Here is a 22,856-nt window from a genome sequence, read left to right as displayed (position 1 = left end):
AGCTGACCACCACACATACCGAGGTGGAGCATTTTGTCATAAGCACCCACACCGTAGCTCACGTGGGTGAGTGTAAAGGATACGTCCGTGAGTGATTTCCTTGTCATTACTTGTTAGCCTGATATTCCCCAAGTCATTCCCCTCGCGGTAAATCTTTAATTAGAGCTGCCTTATCAGACAGAAAATGGGCTGTGACAAGAGATAGTAGAGATAGTATTTGTAATGTCTTAGCCAGTTTGCCATCTGTTCATTGTGCAGAATGTTATTTTTAAAGGGTTTTCTTAGTAATCTACATGCAAACCCACAAAGGTATGTAGGCTGATCTAAATCTCAAAAAGTATTGTGACAACAGTGATTACAACAAAAAAAAATTAATAAATAAAAAAAAAAAATTATATATATATATATATATATATATATATATATATGTATATATATATATATATATAAAACTTATGTTATTCATGAAAATGGTGCCTCACTAACTTCTCTGGATTTGTGTCTTTTGCAGGCTTTGTATCCGTTAGTAACATGTTTGCTGTGTGTCAGTCAGAAGCAGGTGTTTCTTAACAGATGGCATGTCTTCCTCAACAACTGCCTGTCCAATCTCAAGGTGGGATTTTAAATTAAACTAGCTTAAACTAGAGATGAGCAGAATAAAAAAATAAATAAATCACATTGTGTTAAATATTAGTTTCTATTTAGATTCTACAGTCTAGCAGGAGTGTGAAGAGAGCACTTACTGGATCAATAGACTGTTCCTCCTTATGATTTATAAGCCTAAAAGTTTTTATTATTTGATTTTATTTATGTGTATAGGTAAGAGGGTAATGATGTAGACTCTTCATTAGAGGAGTTTACCCTTTATTAGAAATCCCAGTAACCACCTGCTTATACAGTACTGTACATGCAATAGCCTTTTATAAGACAGCAGCTTAATTTATAAAATCTTGCAAATAGAGAACAGTTAGTTTAGTTAGTGTTTACAATAAACATCAGAATAGGGAAAGTGTTATCTCAGAGTTTGGTGCCAGACAGGCTGATTTGAGTATTTCGGAAACTGCTTATTCCCCGGGAATTGTTCACTCACAACAATCTGCAGAGTTTAAATACAAAAAAACATCAATTAAGTGGCACTTCTACAGGCAGAAATACCTTGTTGATAAGAGAGGTCAGATGAAGGTAGCCAGACTGGTTTTGAACTATAGTAACTAAATTAACCACTGTTTAAAACCAGGGTGTTGAATAAAACATCTCAGAATACAGAACACATGAACCGTGAATTTGGCAGGAGACCCCATAAAGTTCCACACTTGTCAGCCAAGAGCAGGAATCTGAGACTACAGCGAGTACTGGTTCACCATAACTCAAGAGTTGCATATTAACACATTAAATAATTTCTTAATAAAAAGAAGAAAAAAAAAAAAGCTGTGTATGTGTCTAAAGCTGTGTCTATTATTGTGTCTGTTCTGTGTATGCTGAAGGGATTTGCAAATTTGAGAAGTTAAGTTGTTATGTTTTTCATCTTTTTTTGTTTACAAGGTTATGAAATGAATTAATTCATTTTTAGACAGTAAGGGGATTTTGCTATAAAAGTAGGGGACTAAGCAAGAGAGTGAAGCTGAAAAATAAAAAGGGAACCATGCTGAATAAAATGTTTGGATTTGCAGGAATGCAGACCATAGAGCTTGGGGTTGTTGACGTTTAATCAACTTCCAATATTATCCCATGGAAGACAGTTCCATCTGTGTTATATATATATATATATATATATATATATAGAGTATATATCACATTTATCATTTTTGAAGGCTCAGACAATGCTAGATTTTCTAATAAAAACTGAGATCATCAGTTATAATATATGGGTGGATGGATTTGTAAAACAGTTATATTATAAATAATACCCATACCATAGCAATTTAAATAAATATAATAATTTAAAGTATAATATTAATTATGATAACAATACAACACAATGACTGAAATGACAGTTTTAATGTGATCTTTGTTTTTCCCAGAACAAGGATCAGAAAATGGCTCGTGTAGCTCTGGAGTCATTGTATCGGCTATTATGGGTCTACATGATCAGGATCAAGTGTGAGAGCAACACTGCCACACAGAGGTAATAGTTTTTTTAAAGTATGATTTTATGCAACTTTACATGCTTTTGATGACAATTATAATGAAGATAAATTTGGACATGGGTAACAATCAGTTGGAAGTAATGATGTTTTCATTCTTTCCTCTCAGCCGTCTGACCTCCATCATTTCCACCCTGTTTCCTAAGGGGTCCAGAAGTGTTGTCCCTCGAGACATGCCTCTCAACATCTTTGTCAAAATAATTCAGTTTATTGCACAGGTGTGACTTTTACAAATCCATGCACACAATCTGTATAGTATGACAAATATGTAAAAATGTCTCATTTAGGTCTTTCTTTACCTCACACCTGTTACATTTACAAGACTGCCGAAGTCTTGACATATGATGATGTGGTTATGATAAATCTACTGTAACTCCTCTATTTCTTTCTACAACAGGAAAGACTGGATTTTGCCATGAAGGAAATTATCTGTGACCTACTCAGTGTTGGAAAATCAGCTAAGGCATTTAGTCTCAATCCTGAGGTAAAATGTTGCATGAAATCTCATTTTTTAAAATTATCTTAAGTTAAATCTTATAGGTACTTAAAATCATTAAAAAAAAAAAAACCTTAAAGTTCAACTCAAATAAATCTTTAATCAAGAACACATTGTAACATGTTAACATTTATTATTGCAAAAAATCTGTTTTATTTTCACACTGTTTCCCCAGTAACACTAATGACCAGTTTATTCTATAGATGGTTATTCTAATCTATGGTTAGATTTAAATTAGATTTTTATTTTACAACCAGATACAGAAAGGGTCAGTTTTGACAATAGCTGTTACAGGTTTAATCTGTTAAACTAACTGTGAATATATTAAAAACCTATTGAAACTGAAGTTGAAATTGAGTGTCACTGTGGATGCTTGTGTTATGCAGAGAATGAACATTGCTCTCAGAGCATTCTTGGTCATAGCAGACAGTCTGCAACAGAAGGATGGGGAGCCGCCCATGCCCAACACTGGCGCTACATTGCCCTCAGGAAACACCCTGAAGAAGAAGAAGACCTACCTGAGCAAGACTCTAACAGAAGAGCAGGCTAAGCTCATTGGTAAGTGGTTAGTCCATATTCAATGGACTATTGGGGTTTGCGTCTGTACGGTATATTGAAATTCAGTGGTCCCTCGGCATCCAAATTTAATTCGTTCTGGAGGTGATTTCTTAAGGGGAAATTTCGTGCTGTGAAATGATTTTCTCATGGGAACTAGTATAAATGCAGGTAATATGTTTTAGCCACACAAAATATTAACAATATTCCCAATTTTCCATTACTATAATCATATTTCTGCATATAAACATTATCAAAACATTTAGAAAAGACTTAACCTTAATTTATGATTCCTCTTGACACCGGCTACTTTAAAAACAAAACTGAAAATAGCTCCATTTTTCTCTTGATGCCCTCCTTGATAATGTGTAGCGCAGCTACATAATAGGTTTTTATAAAGCTGCTGATCATTTTTTATATCTTGTTGTATAATTTATATATTTGTTTTCATATGTCGCATTGCCCTATCAGTGGTGTTTTGGTTGTAAAACTGTAAATTTTTGTGGAATTTACTATTTAAGTTGAAGAAAAAAAAAAAAGCACAGAATAAGGTCTGATAGTGATTTTAATAAGTAAACATAAAAGCTGTAAATCAGGAGTGTTTTTTATATGTTAACCATATATATTATCTTTTCCTTATGTTTCTCTCTCAGGTATGGCACTGTACTACTCACAGGTGAGGAAGGCCATTGATAACATCCTGAGGCACCTGGATAAGGAGGTGGGCCGCTGTATGATGCTAACCAATGTACAGATGCTCAACAAAGAACCAGAGGACATGATAACGTAAGTTTCACCTGTAGTCCCTAGTGTCATTGCAGTTGTCATAACAAACATGAAATGTTAATGGTATAAACAAACATAATGTCATTACACCACATTAAAGACTAAACATAAACCAGACCTAACACTAAGGGTCTCTGGCCTGGACAGGTACACACTTGACCCCAAAGTTTGGTACATTTGCGTAATATTGTCTTTTTACGTACGTGGTATCATGCTCATGTTTCTTGAAAAGGTGTCTTGACCGTACAGCACACTCAGGCACTGCAAGAAATATGAACGCTAACTGCACCTGTACACAGAACTCCACCTCTATTTAGAACATCTGTGTGTGTGTGTGTGTGCGTGTGTGTGTGTGCGTGTGTGTGTGTGTGTGTGTGTGTGTGTGTGTGTGTGTGTGTGTGTGTGTGCGTGTGTGTGTTTGTGTGTGTGTAAGTACAACACGCGCCAGTCTCACCTTCTGACCTACACAATGAAATATGATAATGTACTGTAGGGAGACATGAGAGAGAGTTGCTTTTAACATTTCTTCTAAAATCTCAGTATTATGTGACCTATCACACCAAACCAGGTAAAAAGTGACACTCTGGGTGATTTGGATTATGCATATTGTCAGATTTCTGGTTCAGTAAGCTCCATTTTAATGGCATGTTTTTTACTGTATCCTGTCCAGTTGCTGCGATATGGTCAGTGAGAATTTGTTTAAGAGGAGGGCCTCAGCAAAAAAAAACAACAACAAAAAAAACATTGAAATTAAATTTTTTACAACACCTATCTGAGAAGAAAGATATAACCCTTTGACACCAGGATTTCCCTGCTACCTGTAAAATAACTTAATTAGCAGCACAGATTTATAGTGGAAAGTTTCTTGTTTTTCTGCCATGACAGGGTTAACCAGCTTGGATAGTGTCCATTAAAATGCTTTAAAATATCATACATTTTACCTACTGCACTCAGTTGGTCATAGGAAAAAAAACTACCCTCTGTGACTTAATACCTGACCTAGTCACATATAAAGCATAGCACAAAAGTTGACATCATTGATCTCTTTGTGTTTATAGGTGGCTCACAAAACCAACTATGCGCATACTGCCACCTGCTGTACCAGAGAGTTAAAATACGGAATTGTACTCGGATACAGAACAATTTTCTTAATGTAAATGCTGCTCAGCGCGAGCGGAGTGGTGTGGTGTGGTCGGGGTCAATCATTCCCAGTGCAAATCAATCATTCCTAGTGTGAAAGCAGCCTAAATATCCTATTTGTTGCAAGCAACCTAACACAAATGGGTAAAGTGAATACACAGTTCTAATTGTCCTTTTGTGTTTATATCGGAAGATTACAACTTTTTTTAAGGTACTTTTTAGCAGCAGATTAAAGTTGTGTGGGTGTTTTCCAGTGCTCTTGTTTCAGCCTGGCTAGATCAAGCTTCATGGCATGGTTAAATAGCTTTTAAAAGTCAAAGTGTCATCTTTCATGGCCTGGTATTTACCTGTGTGTGTGAATGTGAGGGAGACAAAGAAACTTACAGCAAGGCATCATGAGTCATCTGTAGACCTCTCTCTCTCTCTCTCTCTCTCTCTCACTCTTTCTCTCTTAGTGGTGAGAGGAAACCGAAGATTGACCTGTTCAGGACGTGTGTGGCGGCCATTCCCCGCATCCTTCCAGACGGCATGTCAAAACCTGAACTTATTGATCTACTCGCTAGGTGAGAGCCCAATCAGCAGATCTGCACCCAAAGGATACTTACGACAGGCTTTAAAAGGCTATAAATATTAAAGCAGCATAGGGCAGTCACCAGAGACACTACGACACTACATATTGCAACCACAGCAAAAGCAATATAAGTAATAAAAAAGAATAGTTTTCTTACTGTGTATATATATATATATATATATATATATATATATATATATATGAACTATAAATAAACTATATATGTATTATGGCAGTAGACACAGGGGAGGTATAGAAAAAGAGACGGTGAGTGAGCACACAGCTTGGGGAACAGTTTGATAGATAATTACTGAATGAATGATTATTGCAAGCTCATGTATTCAAACATAATAGACAACCTAGTCATTATTTACTTTATAGGTGTTTCACTATAATAGCGGTTATACCTTCTTATCATATATCTAAGTGTGAAATTATGTTCATTTGACATCCCACGGGTTCTGTTTCGTTCTTAATAATTTTCTAGTTTTTTATTTTATCCTATGATTTATTCTATTAAAAGTGTAAAATGTATACAGTACTTCACAATATGTTGTGTGATGTCAGTGCATGAAGACCTAGGACTTTATGAGCTTGGTTTGACTAGCATGTTTACTGTGCAAGTAAGTAACAAGAGTAACAAGATGGCAGCCAATTTGTATTACAGAAACAAACGAAAACTACAGACTGACTATTTTCACCGCAGGGTGTATGTTATCTGGTTTCAAAACATTTTTATTATTTTATTAAATACAATTTCAGCCATAATAGAGGGTGTTTGTTTAAATCATTTAGTGTGACACACACACACACACACATATAAACCCATCAGCCACAACATGACAAAACTAAACATTTTCCCTAGTATTGTATAGTAGGGCTGGGTAAGGCTATCATTCTATCATTATGGACTTTTTTCTTCGAGTTGGACTGCACTGGCTTTTCTGTGTATTCGGACCAGACAGATAGGTTGGCTTTTGCTCCCAACAGGCATAATGAGCCTTGGGTGCCCATGATCCTGTCCCCAATTTACTGGAATGTAATTGATAATCATTGTTAATGTGTAAATGTTATGTGGTGTTAAAACCTTTTAAATTTAGCATCCATCTCATAAATCTCAAACTAGTATATAAATCTCAAACTAGTTGTTTTTAATTGAAGGAACACCTTTGCATAATTAAGCTGTTGCCTTTCTTGTGTTTGAAATCAAAGTGGTTGCTTAAATATGGTTTGACGCTTTGCGCCGGACAGCCGAGAAAAAAAACCTCAGATCCAAGAATAACATTCAGCACAAAACCTTCATCTGCCTCTTTTAGCGTCACAAAATTATAATACAAAATAAGCGTTTCGGGGGTGAGCAGCGCAGCTGAGCTCCTACTCCATTCTCTCCTTCACACACACACACACACACACACAGCTCCGCACCACACACACACTGGGGAGGGGTGGCAACTCTTAAAAGGGCAACATACTGTACATAGATAATGTGGTATACAACATAGTAGTGGCTGGAAAGGGGTTTGCTTTATAAGAATTTGATGGCATTTCTCTTCAGCTGGGTCTGCATCACTGGCATCTGCTCTGACCGTCTCTATCGTTCTTGTGAATTTAGCGTGTTTGTCCCCCCCCCACTCAAAAAAACAACCAATCAGTGCAGTGGCTTTCAGGGTGCAATTTTTTTTCCTTCCTTGTTGCGTGTGTGTGTGTGTGTGTTGTTTAGGTTGACAGTACACATGGACATTGAGCTTCGTCTAATTGCCCAGAACTCCCTCCAGAGTCTGTTGCTGGACTTCTCTGATTGGCGAGAGGACGTTCTGTTTGGTTACACAAACTTTCTGTTGAGGGAGGTGCAAGACACACAACAAGGACTGCAGGACACATCAGTAAAATTGCTGCTGCAGCTGCTCACCCAGTGGAGACTGGCACTGCAGGCTCCAGGCAAGCGCCCAGGAGAGGTAAAACTGCAAAGATCAGTGATAACATTACATCATACAGTGCAAATCCAACATTAAACATATTCACACTGCCAGTACATTACAGCTACAAGGAATTTCCCATATAAAGCCTATAAAGCAAACATTTTTTCTAACATGTAACTTTAAATACATCTTATTGCAAAAACCTTTCTTCTTTACAAAGGTACAGCAAACACTTTTAACATTAAATAGTACTTCACTCTGATAATACAACACAAAGAACACTGCATGGTATCAAAATGCTAATTTACCTGCAAATGTTTTAAAAGGTGTTAATGGACCACAGGTGTTAATATCCCATCCCATTCATTTGGTTTTATTTAAAAGCTTAATTTTCTTCAAAGTATAATGTATTTGTTTTAAATAGTAGTATGTAAAAAATCTATGTAATAATTAGCTCTTTGTATGTAACATTAGTTCTTTCTTTCTATGCATTTGGTTTGAGATCAAACAAAAGATCAATATGGTACAAAGGATTAGAATTGCCTAAGAAATATTAAAAACCAACATGAATACCAAAGAGTTGTCTTTAGGAGAAACGCAAACCATTTTAAAGCTGAAACAGAGGTTAAGTCATGGTATACATTGGCCATAGTCAATACAACAGGAAAAATTAAACCAGTGCAGTAATACAACCAGACATCAGACAGGTCAGCCAAAGTAAACAGCAGTTTATGACAGAAAATTGTAAAAAACCAAAACAATAGTTAGTGATATTTCAGTGGCATTAACAACCTCCACAGGACAGAGTGATGGTGTCACACCATACCGCTTAAAGAAGACTTTTAGAGTAGAACTATAGAGACCATTACAAAACCACAAGATGCACACCACAGCAGCAGTAATTATGACAAAGCAAAACTGAAATTCACAAAGAAATAATGAGATGAGTACTTAAAATCTGAAACAAGCATTCTCTACCAAAGTACTGGAAAGGGCAAAATATGAAAAATACTAGGAGCTGCTTATGATCTAAAACATACAAGCTCACTGGTTAAGGACAGTGGAGTTTGTGTCATGTCTTGGGCTTGCATGGCTGCTTTTGGAAAAGTGCACATCGACTTCGCCTCCTGAAGAGGAGACTGAAGGGAGAAATCCCCCAAAACAAAAAAACAAGTAAAAGAATCCATGTTACAAGGCTGTTACAAGGCTGTACAAGCAGCACCAAAAATAATGCACCAGTTTAGTGGTGTCAGTGGGCAGTGTCTGGTCCAATAATTTTGCTTACTTAAAATTGAAGGGTTTTTTAAGTTGTCCTAATCTCATATTCATCTTTTGATCTCGGACCCAAATGTCCTTAGTGAATAGTAAAAAAAAAAGGAAGTATACATGTGTATGGTAATAAATGTGCATACTCAGGGTGGTGGGAGCTCCAGGTTGCCAGTGGATCGCAGCCCACACTCCACAGTGCTGCACGCTGTTGAGGGTTTGGCCCTCCTTCTTCTCTGTTCTTGCCAAACAAGCACACGCAAACTTGCTGTGACTGTGCTGCGAGAGATCCGCTTACTGTTCACTGCAATTGGCCAGGCAGAGGTAACATTTGTCTCAACCTCATGAATATTTACAATTATGGGTGACAAAACTATAACGAAAAATTAATTTATGGTTTCCAGTAGGTTACGTTGTGATTGAACCACTTTAATGATTATCGTATGTCTCATATTCTGCTTTCAGGATGACGATAAGCCAATGATCGAGGTGATGGACCAGCTTAGCCCCATAGTTCTGGATAGCTTTGTCCATGTGGCTGTGTCTGATTCCGTAAGCAGTTTTATTTCATTTCTTTGATAACACATTTGTGTTTATAGGTATGTATTTTCAAGAGCTTGTTTCAACTCTGTAGTTTTTTAATGTAGTTTCATATTTAGTAATAGATGTCATACTTACTGTACCTTGATCACAGTTCGTACAAATGACCACAGAAACGCACACACACGTAATTTAAGTGACCCTGGGCATCTGTATAGCTACACTGTAGTATTTTCTGAGCACTTCAGTTTTCAGCCTATCCAATATGACTCACTTTTGTTATGTTGTATAATGCTAATGATTTGCTTTCTCTTACTTTTTGTATCTTCAGGCCACTCTGCCACTAAGTCACCATGTAGACCTACAGTGGCTGGTGGAGTGGAATGCACGTTTGGTCAACAGCCACTATGACGTGAAAAGCCCCTCTCATGTGTGGATTTTTGCCCAGTCAGTAAAGGACCCTTGGGTTCTGTGTCTCTATAGTTTTCTCCGGCAGGAACACCTACCAAAACACTGTCCCATGGCACTGAGCTACGCCTGGCCATATGCTTTCACACGCCTACAGCTGCTCATGCCCCTAGTGGACCCCAAGTGAGTTAGGAAACAATCAAAATGCCAGTTTAATAAATGTAAACTTGATTATATTTTTATTCTGTTTTTGGTTAAGTAACCTGTACAGTTAAGCCCTCTAATGGTTCATGTCTAATAAAAAAAAAAAAAAAACTATTTTAGCAACAACCTTTTTTGATTGTAAGATGTCAGTTTAAAATGTAAGGTTGTATTTATTATTTAGTTCAGGAAAGTCGTGATGTTATAATTTTTGATTGAAGAGAAATATATCTGACCACACACCATTTTTTCCCCACACACTTCTTAAAAGAATTAATTGGAATTCAAAATGTTTTGACAAGCGCCAGATCTGTTGTTGTACAATTTAACCTGGTAACACATTTGTATTTATAGTAGCATGTAGTAGCAATACATTGTTTTGTGCATATGTTGTTTTAATAATTGTTAAAAAATTAATAAAAAGCAGTGTACAAGAAATAAAATAACAAGAAACAAGAAAATGTAAAAGGCAAATCCAAATCTGTTGATTCAACAAGTTACGATTTAATAAAATAAAAAAAATCAAACTGAACATTATTTTTTACTTATGTGCCCTGCAGTAGTCCAGTGTATGCCAAAAAGACAAGCACAGCCGGACCCGCTGATAGCTATGTGACCCTGTGGAGGAACTACTTAATCCTGTGTCTGGGTGTAGCCAAACCGAGTATCATGAGCCCGGGACACCTGAGAGCCTCCACCCCTGAGATTATGGCTACCACTCCTGATGGCAGCATCACTTATGATAACAAGGTACATGTTTTGCACTGAAAGCATTCTCTCACCCTTAAGATTTTTGAAAACTCCTTATTGAGTAGGAATTTAAAACATCCAAGGCATTAAAGACCATTTTGTCAAGTCAAGTTATGTTGAGTTTTAATACGCATTAAATGTATATGATCAAAATAGTATGGACAATTCATGTTTCTGTGTGTGTATATATGTGTGTCAGCAGGTGATTGGAACTCCATCAGTTGCCTGGCTCCTCAAGCAGTTGGTTCCTCTCATGCGGCTCGAGAGCATTGAGATCACTGAGTCTCTGGTGCTCGGCTTTGGCCGAACGAACTCGCTCGTCTTCAGGTAACACCCAAAACAGCTTATAGGACAGCCATGAAACATTTAGGAGTCTCAGGAGTCCTGAGAACATAAGTGCTTTAAACTGACAAGGTTGCACTAGAATTACAGAGACCTTAAATTAGAGCTGTCATTAATTATGATTTACATTAGGGGACAAAAACTTATTTGTTTGTAGGACTGCTTGTGAAGCATGCATTCAGTAAGAGCATGCGTGAGTATTATTTACTTATAAACAGATAGTTGTCATGGCACTCTGGGCATTCGTAAAACCATGACATCAAATGCATTTTTCCCTAGCAAAATGTGTTTTTTTTTTTTTTTTGTGGTAGGGGGGTTCGGGTATGAACTTTAGGCACAATATTCGCTATGTTTTTCTTTGGCATTATTTATTTTTTGAAAGAAGTTAAAAAAAACATATGCTATCAGGTAATTATTAATGTGTTATAAATTAATGATAATATGTATGCTAATATATTTTCAACTTTGTCTTATATTGCTGCTGCATTTGTTTAGGGAGCTAGTGGAGGAGCTTCATCCACTCATGAAAGAAGCCTTAGAGAGAAGACCAGAGGTAATTTTGATTAAAATCACATTTTTTTTTTTTTTACCAGTGGGCAGCTGTTATCCTGTGTGTAAATATTTTTATTTCCTCTTCTTTACAAAGAATAAGAAACGTCGGGAAAGGAGAGATCTGCTGAGGCTGCAGCTGCTTCGTATTTTCGAACTGCTGGCTGATTCAGGGGTCATCAGTGACAGGTGAGCTGCACGTACACTCACTGAACTGCCCCCAGTGATGCAGGTTCTCTAATTAAGGTTGAAGGTTGAACAAAGATTTAACTTTAAACAACACATTTCACTTTACAGCACTAATGGTGCATTAGAGAGGGATTCTCTGGCTTTGGGTGCCCTTTTCCTGGAGTATGTGGATCTGACACGTATGCTTCTGGAGGCAGAGAACGATAAAGAGTTGGAGATCCTAAAGGATATTAGAGCTCATTTCAGTGGCATGGTGGCCAACCTTATCCAATGTGTGCCAGGTATATACAGCATCTGTCTATCTGGTTTGTGTGTTCAGTGATTCTGTATAACTGAATTGGTGTGGAAAATTAATATCTTATTGTTTTATTTAATAATTTTTTAGTAATGATTGGGAAAACTACTTATTTACTATTCAAAACTAATAGAAGTTGCATATTCTGAATGATTTTTTCAAGCAGTTTCAAACAGAAATTCATTCTGTTATCAAGATAGTTGACAAGCCCCAAAATATTTTTACAATCATTATTAAAAATTTAGTTTTGCTATATATTTTGATATATACCTCTCTGATCCAATAAAAAAAAACTCTTCTTAGACAATTTATACTTTCTAGAATTTCCTCCATTTAATAATAATAATAATAATAGGTAATAATAGGTAATAATGAAAAATAAATAATAATTATAGTATGTGCATTCAAATTAGAGGGTGCATTTATATGATGACAAATTCTCTCCATCACTCTCTCTTTTTAGTGCACCACAGGCGATTCCTCTTTCCTCAGCAGAGTCTGCGGCATCATCTCTTCATTCTGTTTAGCCAGTGGGCAGGTCCCTTCAGCGTCATGTTTACTCCACTTGACCGCTACAGTGACCGCAATCACCAGATTACACGCTACCAATACTGTGCTTTAAAGGTGCATTAAATTACCAAATCCTTTTTACTACTAAAACTCTAAACATGGTAGTGTAGGAGTGTTGTTCCCTGTCCTATACCATTAATTTAAAAAATACTTTCTTCATTACACATTGTCATTTTTCTGTCAATTAGCTTTGCCCCCCGAGCTACAACAGACATGCTTAGCTCAAATAGTTTGTCTAAATAACAAGACACATGGCATTGCTGAGACATTATTGGGTTAGGTGCAGGGAAGGCAAAAGCTTGTTAATGTTTTCATTGCAGTGAAATTCTCGACAGCCATAAACAGTGCCTTAAAAGCTATTAGTTTGGATGAGGATGGTAAAGAGAGTACATTGTGCTATAGCATAAGATATTATACTGTAACTACTATACTATAGTGAAGTGTAAAAATGTATCGTAATCCTACCTAAATAGTATTTTTTTGACATTGTTAGTGCACAGTATAATTTATTATATGGTAGGTGAATGAGGAAAAAAATAGTAAATATATTAAGACCTAACATGGCCCTATCATTGTGATTGTTGTGTATTTTCCTTCCAGGCCATGTCTGCCGTATTGTGTTGTGGACCTGTCTTTGATAATGTGGGTTTGTCCACTGACGGCTATCTCTACAAGTGGCTAGACAATATCCTTGGGTGCCATGATCTGCGGGTAAGACTGTGTTTGCTATATTTTTTATCTGATTATTATGGGAGAAATCATAATCAAAAGCAGTCAAAACCAAAAAGATATTTTAGATTCAAGTAACAATGGTAAAATTTGTGAAAAATCTAGTGAAATGGTATAGTAATTATTTAATCTGCAAGATATGTTTACCCACATTGTTTAGAAATCAATTACTTATATAAATAAAGCCTTATTTATGTAGAAATATTTCAGTATTGATCAGCTGCTACTGAAAACAACAATATGTCACTGTAAATTAATGGATATCTATGAACACAAGGATAAAATCAATTAAAACATGTTGTTTCAGGTGCATCGACTGGGCTGTGAGGTGGTCATTCTTCTGCTGGAACTGAACCCAGATCAGTCAAACTTGTTTAATTGGGCAGTGGATCGCTGCTTTACCGGCTCTTACCAGCTGGCCTCGGGCTGCTTTAAGGCCATCGCCACAGTGTGTGGTAGCAGGTAGTAAAAATATAATACCTGACTTTTCTAGGGTGTAAAAAAAAAATGACCAATCAACATTTGCAGATACTTAGGAGAATTATATTAATAGTAGAAAATAAAATTAAGTGAATTTTACACAATCCAAAATTTGAAAGGGAGTCTTTTTTTCTTCTTTTAGAAACTATCCATGTGACCTTGTTACCTTGCTGAACCTAGTCCTATTTAAATCCTCTGACACCAGCAGAGAGATCTATGAGATCTCCATGCAGCTAATGCAGGTATAAGTCATTTTCCTTAGTAATTGTCTCATAGTACAGTATATAATACTTAAAACATAATATGAAATGACTGTTTTCATGATTTACTATGACATTTAATTATATTACATTTGAATATGTCCAATTGATTTTTCTCACTGTTTTTCTCTTGTAGGTTTTGGAAGCAAAGCTATCTGTGTACTCGACAAGAATTGTGGGCCAAAAGTCAGGGAACATCTTGTATGGAACCCACGGGCCTTTGCCTCCTCTTTACAGTGTGTCCCTCTCACAGCTTTCAAACCAGCTTGCCTGCATGTACCCAGAGCTCACTCTCCCCCTTTTCTCAGGTACTGTGTTTGCATGCTTGTTTGTTTACATTTTGAGGAAGAGGGAGCATGCATCTGACAACTCTTTTTTTTTCTTTTCTTGACATATGCATAGAGGTCAGCCAAAGGTTTCCTACCACTCATCCCAATGGTAGGCAGATAATGCTTACCTACCTGCTGCCTTGGCTGAGTAACATAGAGCTGGTAGACACAGGACTGTTACCCCCGGCGTCCAGTCCCTGCACACCAGAGGAGGAGGGGCAAAAGCATGCAGATGGCATGGGTCTTTCACACCCACTCAGAGGCAGTGGCTGGGGATCCTTGCAGGCCACCTCTCTCATTCTTAACAACCTCATGTACATGACTGCCAAGGTACAACTCAGTAGCACAATAATAAATAGGATGGTTTATACGCTTATACAGCTGATATTGTCTTAAAGTTCCCTGGGTTTCTTGTATCATGTCCGTAAGGGGCCACTGATTTTGTGGATAACTGCCAAAAGTTTTTTTCACTTCCTTAAAGTCTAAAATGTCGTCTTCAGTTAAACAATTATTATACAATTTTTTTTTATTATTCTACTTTTAGAAAAAAAACAAATTGGTCTTTTTTATCTCAAACAAAATGTGGTGAGCAGTAGTCAACTGTGCCTTTCAGTCCTAAGCCTTCAGACCTACTTGATTTTGTGTTGTCTATTTTGCATCAATTTATAAATCCATTTTACTTTGTGTTTCCTCCTAAGTATGGTGATGAGCTTCCAGGTCCAGAGATGGAAAATGCATGGAATGCTCTAGTGACCAATGAAAAATGGAGCAACAATCTGAGAATCACACTGCAGTTTCTTATTAGCCTGTGTGGCGTTAGCAGTGACACCACACTACTACCTTATGTAAGGACACACTGTCTCTTAATGTCTACGATGTATTTTTTATTTGTTCAGAATGTTTCATTTTATTTAATGGAGCTTTCGTGTATATTGGTACATTGTTTAGCCCTAGACACAAAGATTACAATGTCAAACTGGTCATGTCTTACAAGCTTGTGTTTTCTGTCCATCTCTAGATTAAGAAAGTAGTGATCTATCTGTGTCGTAACAACACCATTCAGACCATGGAGGAGCTCCTGTTCGAACTTCAGCAGACTGACCCTGTTAATCCTGTAGTGCTGCACTGTGATAACCCACCCTTCTATCGCTTTGCAGCCAGCAGTAAGATCTCCGCTGTGGCATCAGGTGACAACAGTCAAGAAATACGACTGTTTATCATTAAGTGATGATTATGGTCTGTTTTTTGTGAATCTGAAATTTGCTTTGTTGTCTGGTTCATGAAGGGACAACCTCCAGCAGCAACACTGTTGTAGCGGGGCAGGAAAACATCCAAGATGCTGAAGAGAAAATTGCCAGAGAGAATGAGGAGAGGTAATTGTGTCTATTGTTAAAGGATTGAGGTTCTCATACGTAAATAGTAACTTTTAGTATACAGTTTCATATTACTTCTCGAAAATCCATTTTCAGTACATTTGTGCTTTGTATATGCGTTGCCAATGCTGACGTTTGCCTGTGTTTGTTTTTGCGTGTCTGTAGGTTTAGTAAAGCTGCACGGGCTCATAACCGACTTGAGTCACGATACAGTAACAGCTCTGGAGGCTCCTATGATGAGGAGAAAAGTCAGTATATTATCATTATTATCATTATCTTATATTAATCCTCATCTTTTATCTGTCATTTTTAAGATTTAACCAATTTTAGGTACTACTGATTGTCCTACTTGTTGGTTGTACTTTAGTCAGAAATGCCTAAATTACATATTCAAAGTAAAAGGCATTTCATCTGTTATTAGGTGTGTATGACTAATGTTCTATCTCCTTGAAACAGTGGAGAGCCAAAGGCAATTAGTCACAGATGCAGGTTAGCCTAGTAATTATCATGAGCTATTGCCATGAGATAACAGACAAAGCAGTACTAGAAGAATCTAGTCTTGGTCATGCATAAGAAAATCTTCACATTAAAACCAAAACCAGGAACTCATGTATCTTGAAAGTTATAACTGCTTATTACTAAATAGTAGACATATGGAATTATTTATATAATCATCTTTTAGAAATTTAAATGATAAATAAATTAATATATGAATAAATAAGTACTTTATTACCATTCAAAAACACACAATGTTATTGCAAATTCAGAAAGAAAATTGACCCTCTGTTTTAACTGATAGAAAAAAATGCTAATAAAAATGAGCACAATAATTGTACAGTACATTTCTTAAAATATTTTGCACAGTCAAGACTGATAAAAAAATATTTTGTACATCTTATGAGATGATTAGTAAGTAAAATATATATTGCACGACTGGTGAAAAATAGTAAAGTGAAAGTATCCTGCAGGATATGAATAAATATGTAAATATGTTATAAATATGTTGCACCACTATAGATAATATGATGCTTTGAATGTTACATTATCATCCCTCACCATTTTCACTTAATCAAGCACTCATGAATTACTGCCATTCCACAAAACTCTCTAAAGCTTGGGTATATAAAATTTAATCCCAGAGTTTAATTTGGATATCAGGAGATCCTGAAGCAGAGGGAGCTGCTCTGACAGGTTAGGGGCACATATAAAAAAGATCTGCTCTTTTCATAATACGAAAAATGATCTGTCATTTATGCATTTATTGTACATTATAAAACCAAATATTAAATCAAGAATTGAATAACATAATTTACAGTAATAATATAACCCACTTCTGTTAGCTCACAGTTAGGTACTTCTTGTGCGTATATTTATTTTAATCCAGAAAGCTTGAATATTTTACTAATTTAAAAATTGCATATTTAAAAGAATTAAACTGGACCCCTGTTTATTGTACACTAATAAACCGTAACCAAAATATCTTGTTGAAACCCTTTGCATGGCACAGGGGCACACAGACAATTCAAACAAAATCTAATTATTAAAGATTATTGTTTTGTAAAAACTGAGCTTGTTGAGCTTGCAGAAGCTTGTTTTCTGCTTTTCTGCTTTTTTAAGTCTTAAAAAAGAAATCCCAGTGTGCCTGCTTGAGCAAGAGCTGCTGTTTGGTTTCCTTAAGAAGCATTCATGCTCTTCAGGAAAAAATAGCTATTCGGCAGAAGTAAAAATTTCCAGGTCATGACACTTGTGTCCGATGAAAGAATGAAAAGGTAGCACTTTTTTTCCTTTTAATTTTTGATTTTTATAAATAATAGCAGGGAGATAGCATTAAATATTAGAGAAAATATATTTACAGAGTTTTATAGTGACAAAAGAAGTGGTAGAGCCAATCTAATAGGTGCCAGTCCAAATGTGGAACAAATTAACTCCTGATGTAATCACATACCCCTATGTGTGTAAGCATGTAGGTATGTGTCTATGATAGGTGTGTTTGACAGGTGTTTGGCCTGCATACCTTGCGTGTCTGCTCAGACAGACCATTGTAGATATACTATGCTACTGATGCACACATGCTTTGGAGGACTAGTGTACAGGACTGTATTGAAGGCTACAAACACGTTAATGGCCTTTATGCACCTCCTAAATTTCTAAAATATTTTTTACCCACTACTGATTAGCGTTAAAGCAGCTATAAAATCTTCCATAGTTATTCCTAGAACAACCTTTAACAATTAGGATTATTCATATTGTTTCGTCAGCTAAAACCATAGTGGGTTTTATATTGTGCTGCTTAATCACCATTTTTGGTACCGTCTTACTATAGTGAACTATCACATCATTTCTTGGGTCAGCCAGTTGGTCACTTAAAAGTTTGACTACATGGGTATACAATGATTTTGCCTCGTGAAAATGGTAAGCCAACTCTTGCTGGTGCCCGTAAAAGACACAAATCACACCTCTACTGAATTATTATTATTATATTATAATATATAATCATATAAAATAAATAGCCAGGTAGTGATGTGACATTTAGTTTTTATAAAAAAATATATTTTCTCATTAAAATTCATAATATATTGTTTAGTTCTTCATGAACTTTACTGTGTTTATTTGTTTCATGCTGTTGTTTACCAGTAAATTTTAATTAATGAGCTTCAGTTCATTTTTCCCCCCTCACAACATTCCTAATGTTTCTAACCACTATTTCATGGTCCGTTATACTTTGATAATATAATTCATAGTTTACCCACCTTTCTTAACCACTATAGCCCTGCTAATGGCATTTTGTACAGTGAATTGTGAATTGTGAATTAGCTGGCATTATTTTAAAATAGGAGAACACCCAGTATTAACTGTTATAGTTTTTAAGTTAACCAGGTTGCTTATTTTGCTTTTATTTTAGCAGATAAAAACAATAGATTGATATTGTTTATTAACAGTTTTAATGAAATATGATGCAATCTTCTCTAAGATGTATTATTTGGCAAATTCTTAAAGACCTCCTTTAAATATGTAAAGGCCGTTTGAACCCAATAATTATTATTTGGAGCAATGATTGGTGAAAGTTATTAATGTATGGGTCCAAACATAATCAGATAATTTTTTTTACAATTTATGAATAGAATTAAGCTATATTTAATGCCCTCTGTGTACAGATGATCCTCTTCCCCCATATGCTGGCTGGCTACTCAGTGTTTTGGAGAGTAACCGGCCCCAGCCTTTGCCTATGCCAATTAATGGAGGGTGCTGGGCTCCGCTAGTGGACTATTTGCCTGAAACCATCACACCACGAGGGCCTCTTCACAGGTAAGGTCTTCTCCTGAGTCTAATAAACATACTAACCTAACACAGCATACAAAAATACAATTACAATGCAGGGTCGGATCAAACCGGTGTTGGGTTGACTGATGGTACTTGGTTAGTAAAATAGTAATCCAGTGTAAGGATCTACCCTGGGACAGAAACTTTGAAGCATTTTTGTAAATCTGCCAAATACCTAAATGTAAATGTAATGTTAGCGTTGCTCAGGTCTGAGCTGTGAACATGGATGATTTCTTTTAGTTTCTCCATAAATGTGCTTTATTATTAAAATACAAACAGATAAGTCTTTACCAGTGCAGAGTGCATGATGTTCTTAGTACCAACCCAGATCTGTTTTTATAACATCCATGAGATTTTGCAGTAGACTTATAAGTTCAAGTTCAAGTTCAAGTAGGCTTTATTGTCATTACAACCATATACAGTTAGTACACAGTGAAACCAAACAACGTTCCTCCAGGACCAAGGTGCTACATGCAACATAAATTTACAACATAATTTAACAGAGACACTAAACTAGCTAACCAAGAGGCCTAGTTAGCTGGCTAGCAGAGACAGGACAGAGAGACCTAACATAAATTACAACATAAATTAACAAAAACTAACTAGCTAAGTATAACATTTTTACAGACAACATAAAGTGCACGTGCAAATGTGCAAACAAGAGCAACAACAAAGTGACAGTGCGCAACCACGACATAACAGAACATAAAATATGGTGTTGAGGTAGTGGATAAACATAAATATTCTTTAAAAACAGCAGCAAGAATTGAGGAATTAGTGCAAAAATTAGTCCAGTAATGATCATTGTGCAAAAGATAAACAGTGAAGCCTTTACAGGTTGGTATGTACGATAATTTGGTGGTGTAGGTCAGTGTGTCTGAACTTGTGTTGATTAGTCAGTCCAGTCCCAATATTTTGAGGTAGTTGAGTTAAGCTGTGTGATAATGTGTGTGTGTGTGTGTGTGTGTGTGTTTGTGTTTATCAGTCCAGTTATAACAGTCAGTGTTTACTTAGTGCCTAGGGAGCAGTGCTAAAAGCATTCACTTTTTATCAGCTTTTGTTGCATCTTCATCTTATAATACTGTAGGTATACTGTATGTGACTATAGGAACATCTGAGAGCTTTGTTCTTGTAGAGTTGTTTGGCACTTGGCTGGTTCTCCAAGAGAAATGTCATATTCTGTATTTCTTTATGCTATGAATACTATAAAAAATTAACTGAGTAATACAATAAGCACAGCTGATAAAAATGTGCACCCTTAACCACACAGCTTAACATTCATAACACGTTTTTACCAAAAGTGTGCTCATGGCAATGAAAACCTTTTAGATATTGCATATTAAATATGTTTTATTAGGGTTTTCAATGTTTTTGTTGCTGTGATCCCAAGAAAATGGGCATTTCACTCTACCACGTGGACTCATTTGTGTGTTTATATATGTTGGTAGGTGTAATATAGCAGTGATCTTCATGACAGAGATGGTGGTGGACCACAGTGTGCGAGAGGACTGGGCTCTACATTTACCCCTTCTGCTGCATGCCCTCTTTCTCGGTAATGCCTCTCAACTCTTATACCTGCTGCCTTTCTTCATTCTTTTCCCTTCTTTGTAAGATACCTGATTTAAAACTGTTAAAATATAGATACATATTAGGATACATCTGGATACCAAGTATGTAAGTGAGTAGTGTTTAGGGTTGTATGCAGTGTGTGTGTGTGTGTGTGTGTGTGTGTGTGCACTAAATATATACGCACCCCTGTCAAGGTGTGTCTCCAATGACATCCTCTGTGTTAAAAAACATTTGAGACTACATTCCCAGCTGTAATTGCAGCTTGCAGAAAGGCATTATAACACAGTGCAGTAATGCTAAAAATGTGAAAAATCTCTATGATGGAACAACAGGGAGGGGAGTGAAATGCCATAACTCATAGCTTATCTCTCAAACTCTTTGTGTCATCATCACCTGCTGTCTTCATTGCGTTCTAGTTGACAGATTTTTGGAGAACTCTTCCTCTGATATTTTATCAACAGTCTAAGCTATTGTAGGCATGTTTATCACGTGGATAAAAGCATGAAAATACTTTTCATCTGCATTCACAAGGATTACAAGTGTCTAATATAAATTAAAGCAAAAAAAAAGATTTTTTTAGTTTAGTTAAATTAAAATTAGTTTAATTGTTAAGTTCTTGTGGTATTTTTCAGGTCTCTTTAATTGAATACATTTCAGTTTTTACGAGTGTTTATTTGAGATTACTACAATTTTAACACATGCTTTTAAGTCTAATGTATACGTGTAGCTTAAAATATTAATGCAGAAAATTACACCTTAAAGTGTATACTTTCAATATTTTAAATTTGATTCAAATAGATTTCACTATTCATGTTCCTGTTAATTATTCACAGGGTCTTTTTTTTATGTTTTTTTTTTTTTTTTACATTGCAGTTACAATTTCCCACATATGATACTGCACATACCTAAATACAGAAGTATTTTTAAATAATCAGGAAGCCTTGTTATTGTTTTTATTGTTTTGGCCTTATTTAAAGTATAATATTCGAAATATATAATTTTTATTCATAAATGTTTTCAGTAGACTAAATAGTTTGATCCATTAAGCTCATTACTGTCAAGACATAAAAAAAAAGTTTCCCAATAATAAAAATAAATAAAAATTAAATAATAATAAAGTGACTAAAAGGATGCCATTCAGGTTGCAACTGCGTGTGTGTACTGAGTATATGAAGGGGTTGCTAATAATAACTACTTTATTTGGTCGATTTAATTGGGCCTTACGCTGTTTTTTTAGGTTTGGATCACTACCGCCCTGAAGTTTTTGAGCACAGCAAGCGGCTGCTCCTGCATCTGCTCATCGCTCTCTCTTGCAACAACAACTTCCAAGTCATTGCCTCTGTGTTGCTTGTTACCAGGGAGATCGGCGACAACAAAACTCTTACTATTAAATCCAGTTTCCAGCCTGAATACCTGCATACAGGTGACTTTCTTAAATACTACCATAGTATAGAGTCATTATAAAATTGCAAATAGCATGACTGAATTATTGTAAAAATGGTTATATTTAAGATGTAAAAGCCTAAAAATGATTAGGTCCCATCCATAGATGGAAGAGAGTCATCGTTAGTTCTTAGCCCACTGTGTGGTGAAGGTGTTTTATAGAAAAGGATCAGCTTGACTAGAAAGTTACAGAGTGTAATGTTACTTGCCCTTAATGTCTGAGAGAGGGAAAGAGGGATGTAATTAAGCACCGCACAGAAATCTGAAAGACACACGCGCCTAGACATCAAGAAAAGCCTTAATAATAAAATCCAAGCCTTCTGGGGTATTTCAGGAAGACAAAACGAGGTAAACATATAGGCTAATGGGGCAGTGGTGGCTCAGTCGGTTAAGGCTGTGGGTTACTGATTGGAAGGTCGGGGGTTCGAGCCCCAGCATCGCCAAGTTGCCACTGTTGAGCCCTTGAGCAAGGCCCTTAACCCTATATGCTCCAGGGGCGCTGTAAGCTGGCTGACCCTGCGCTCTGACCCCAGTTTCCTACTTGGGATATGCGAAGAAGACATTTCACTGTGCTGTAAAGTACATGTGACAAATAATTGAATATTCTTTTCTTCTTCTATTCTAATAAAGT

The 22,856-nt window shown here is 36.2% G+C and overlaps 1 protein-coding gene across 16 annotated transcripts in view; it reads left to right on the top strand.

Moving 5' to 3' along the window:
* fryb (furry homolog b (Drosophila)) overlaps nt 1-22,856 on the top strand; it is a 71,948-nt gene that overhangs the window by 30,368 nt on the left and 18,724 nt on the right. For 11 of the 16 annotated variants that reach the window (XM_053515864.1, XM_053515857.1, XM_053515856.1 and 8 more), the window contains 29 exons: nt 512-613; nt 2,022-2,125; nt 2,254-2,362; nt 2,542-2,628; nt 3,027-3,198; nt 3,849-3,981; nt 5,577-5,684; nt 7,413-7,647; nt 9,028-9,201; nt 9,343-9,429; nt 9,749-10,008; nt 10,587-10,776; nt 10,976-11,103; nt 11,614-11,671; nt 11,765-11,856; nt 11,965-12,137; nt 12,615-12,775; nt 13,322-13,432; nt 13,758-13,912; nt 14,073-14,172; nt 14,327-14,498; nt 14,593-14,849; nt 15,218-15,364; nt 15,538-15,706; nt 15,805-15,892; nt 16,058-16,140; nt 19,048-19,198; nt 20,662-20,765; nt 22,020-22,205. In XM_053515864.1, the coding sequence (XP_053371839.1) occupies nt 512-613; nt 2,022-2,125; nt 2,254-2,362; nt 2,542-2,628; nt 3,027-3,198; nt 3,849-3,981; nt 5,577-5,684; nt 7,413-7,647; nt 9,028-9,201; nt 9,343-9,429; nt 9,749-10,008; nt 10,587-10,776; nt 10,976-11,103; nt 11,614-11,671; nt 11,765-11,856; nt 11,965-12,137; nt 12,615-12,775; nt 13,322-13,432; nt 13,758-13,912; nt 14,073-14,172; nt 14,327-14,498; nt 14,593-14,849; nt 15,218-15,364; nt 15,538-15,706; nt 15,805-15,892; nt 16,058-16,140; nt 19,048-19,198; nt 20,662-20,765; nt 22,020-22,205 (4,096 nt within the window). The remainder of the gene's footprint in view (nt 1-511; nt 614-2,021; nt 2,126-2,253; nt 2,363-2,541; nt 2,629-3,026; nt 3,199-3,848; nt 3,982-5,576; nt 5,685-7,412; nt 7,648-9,027; nt 9,202-9,342; nt 9,430-9,748; nt 10,009-10,586; nt 10,777-10,975; nt 11,104-11,613; nt 11,672-11,764; nt 11,857-11,964; nt 12,138-12,614; nt 12,776-13,321; nt 13,433-13,757; nt 13,913-14,072; nt 14,173-14,326; nt 14,499-14,592; nt 14,850-15,217; nt 15,365-15,537; nt 15,707-15,804; nt 15,893-16,057; nt 16,141-19,047; nt 19,199-20,661; nt 20,766-22,019; nt 22,206-22,856) is intronic. The other 5 variants (XM_053515860.1, XM_053515858.1, XM_053515853.1 and 2 more) reach the window with 1 other exon arrangement.

The sequence above is a fragment of the Clarias gariepinus genome, chromosome 17 (assembly GCF_024256425.1).
Source record: "Clarias gariepinus isolate MV-2021 ecotype Netherlands chromosome 17, CGAR_prim_01v2, whole genome shotgun sequence".
In the NCBI taxonomy this organism is placed as follows: Eukaryota; Metazoa; Chordata; class Actinopteri; order Siluriformes; family Clariidae; genus Clarias; species Clarias gariepinus.
This window is presented reverse-complemented; position numbering and strand designations above follow the sequence as displayed.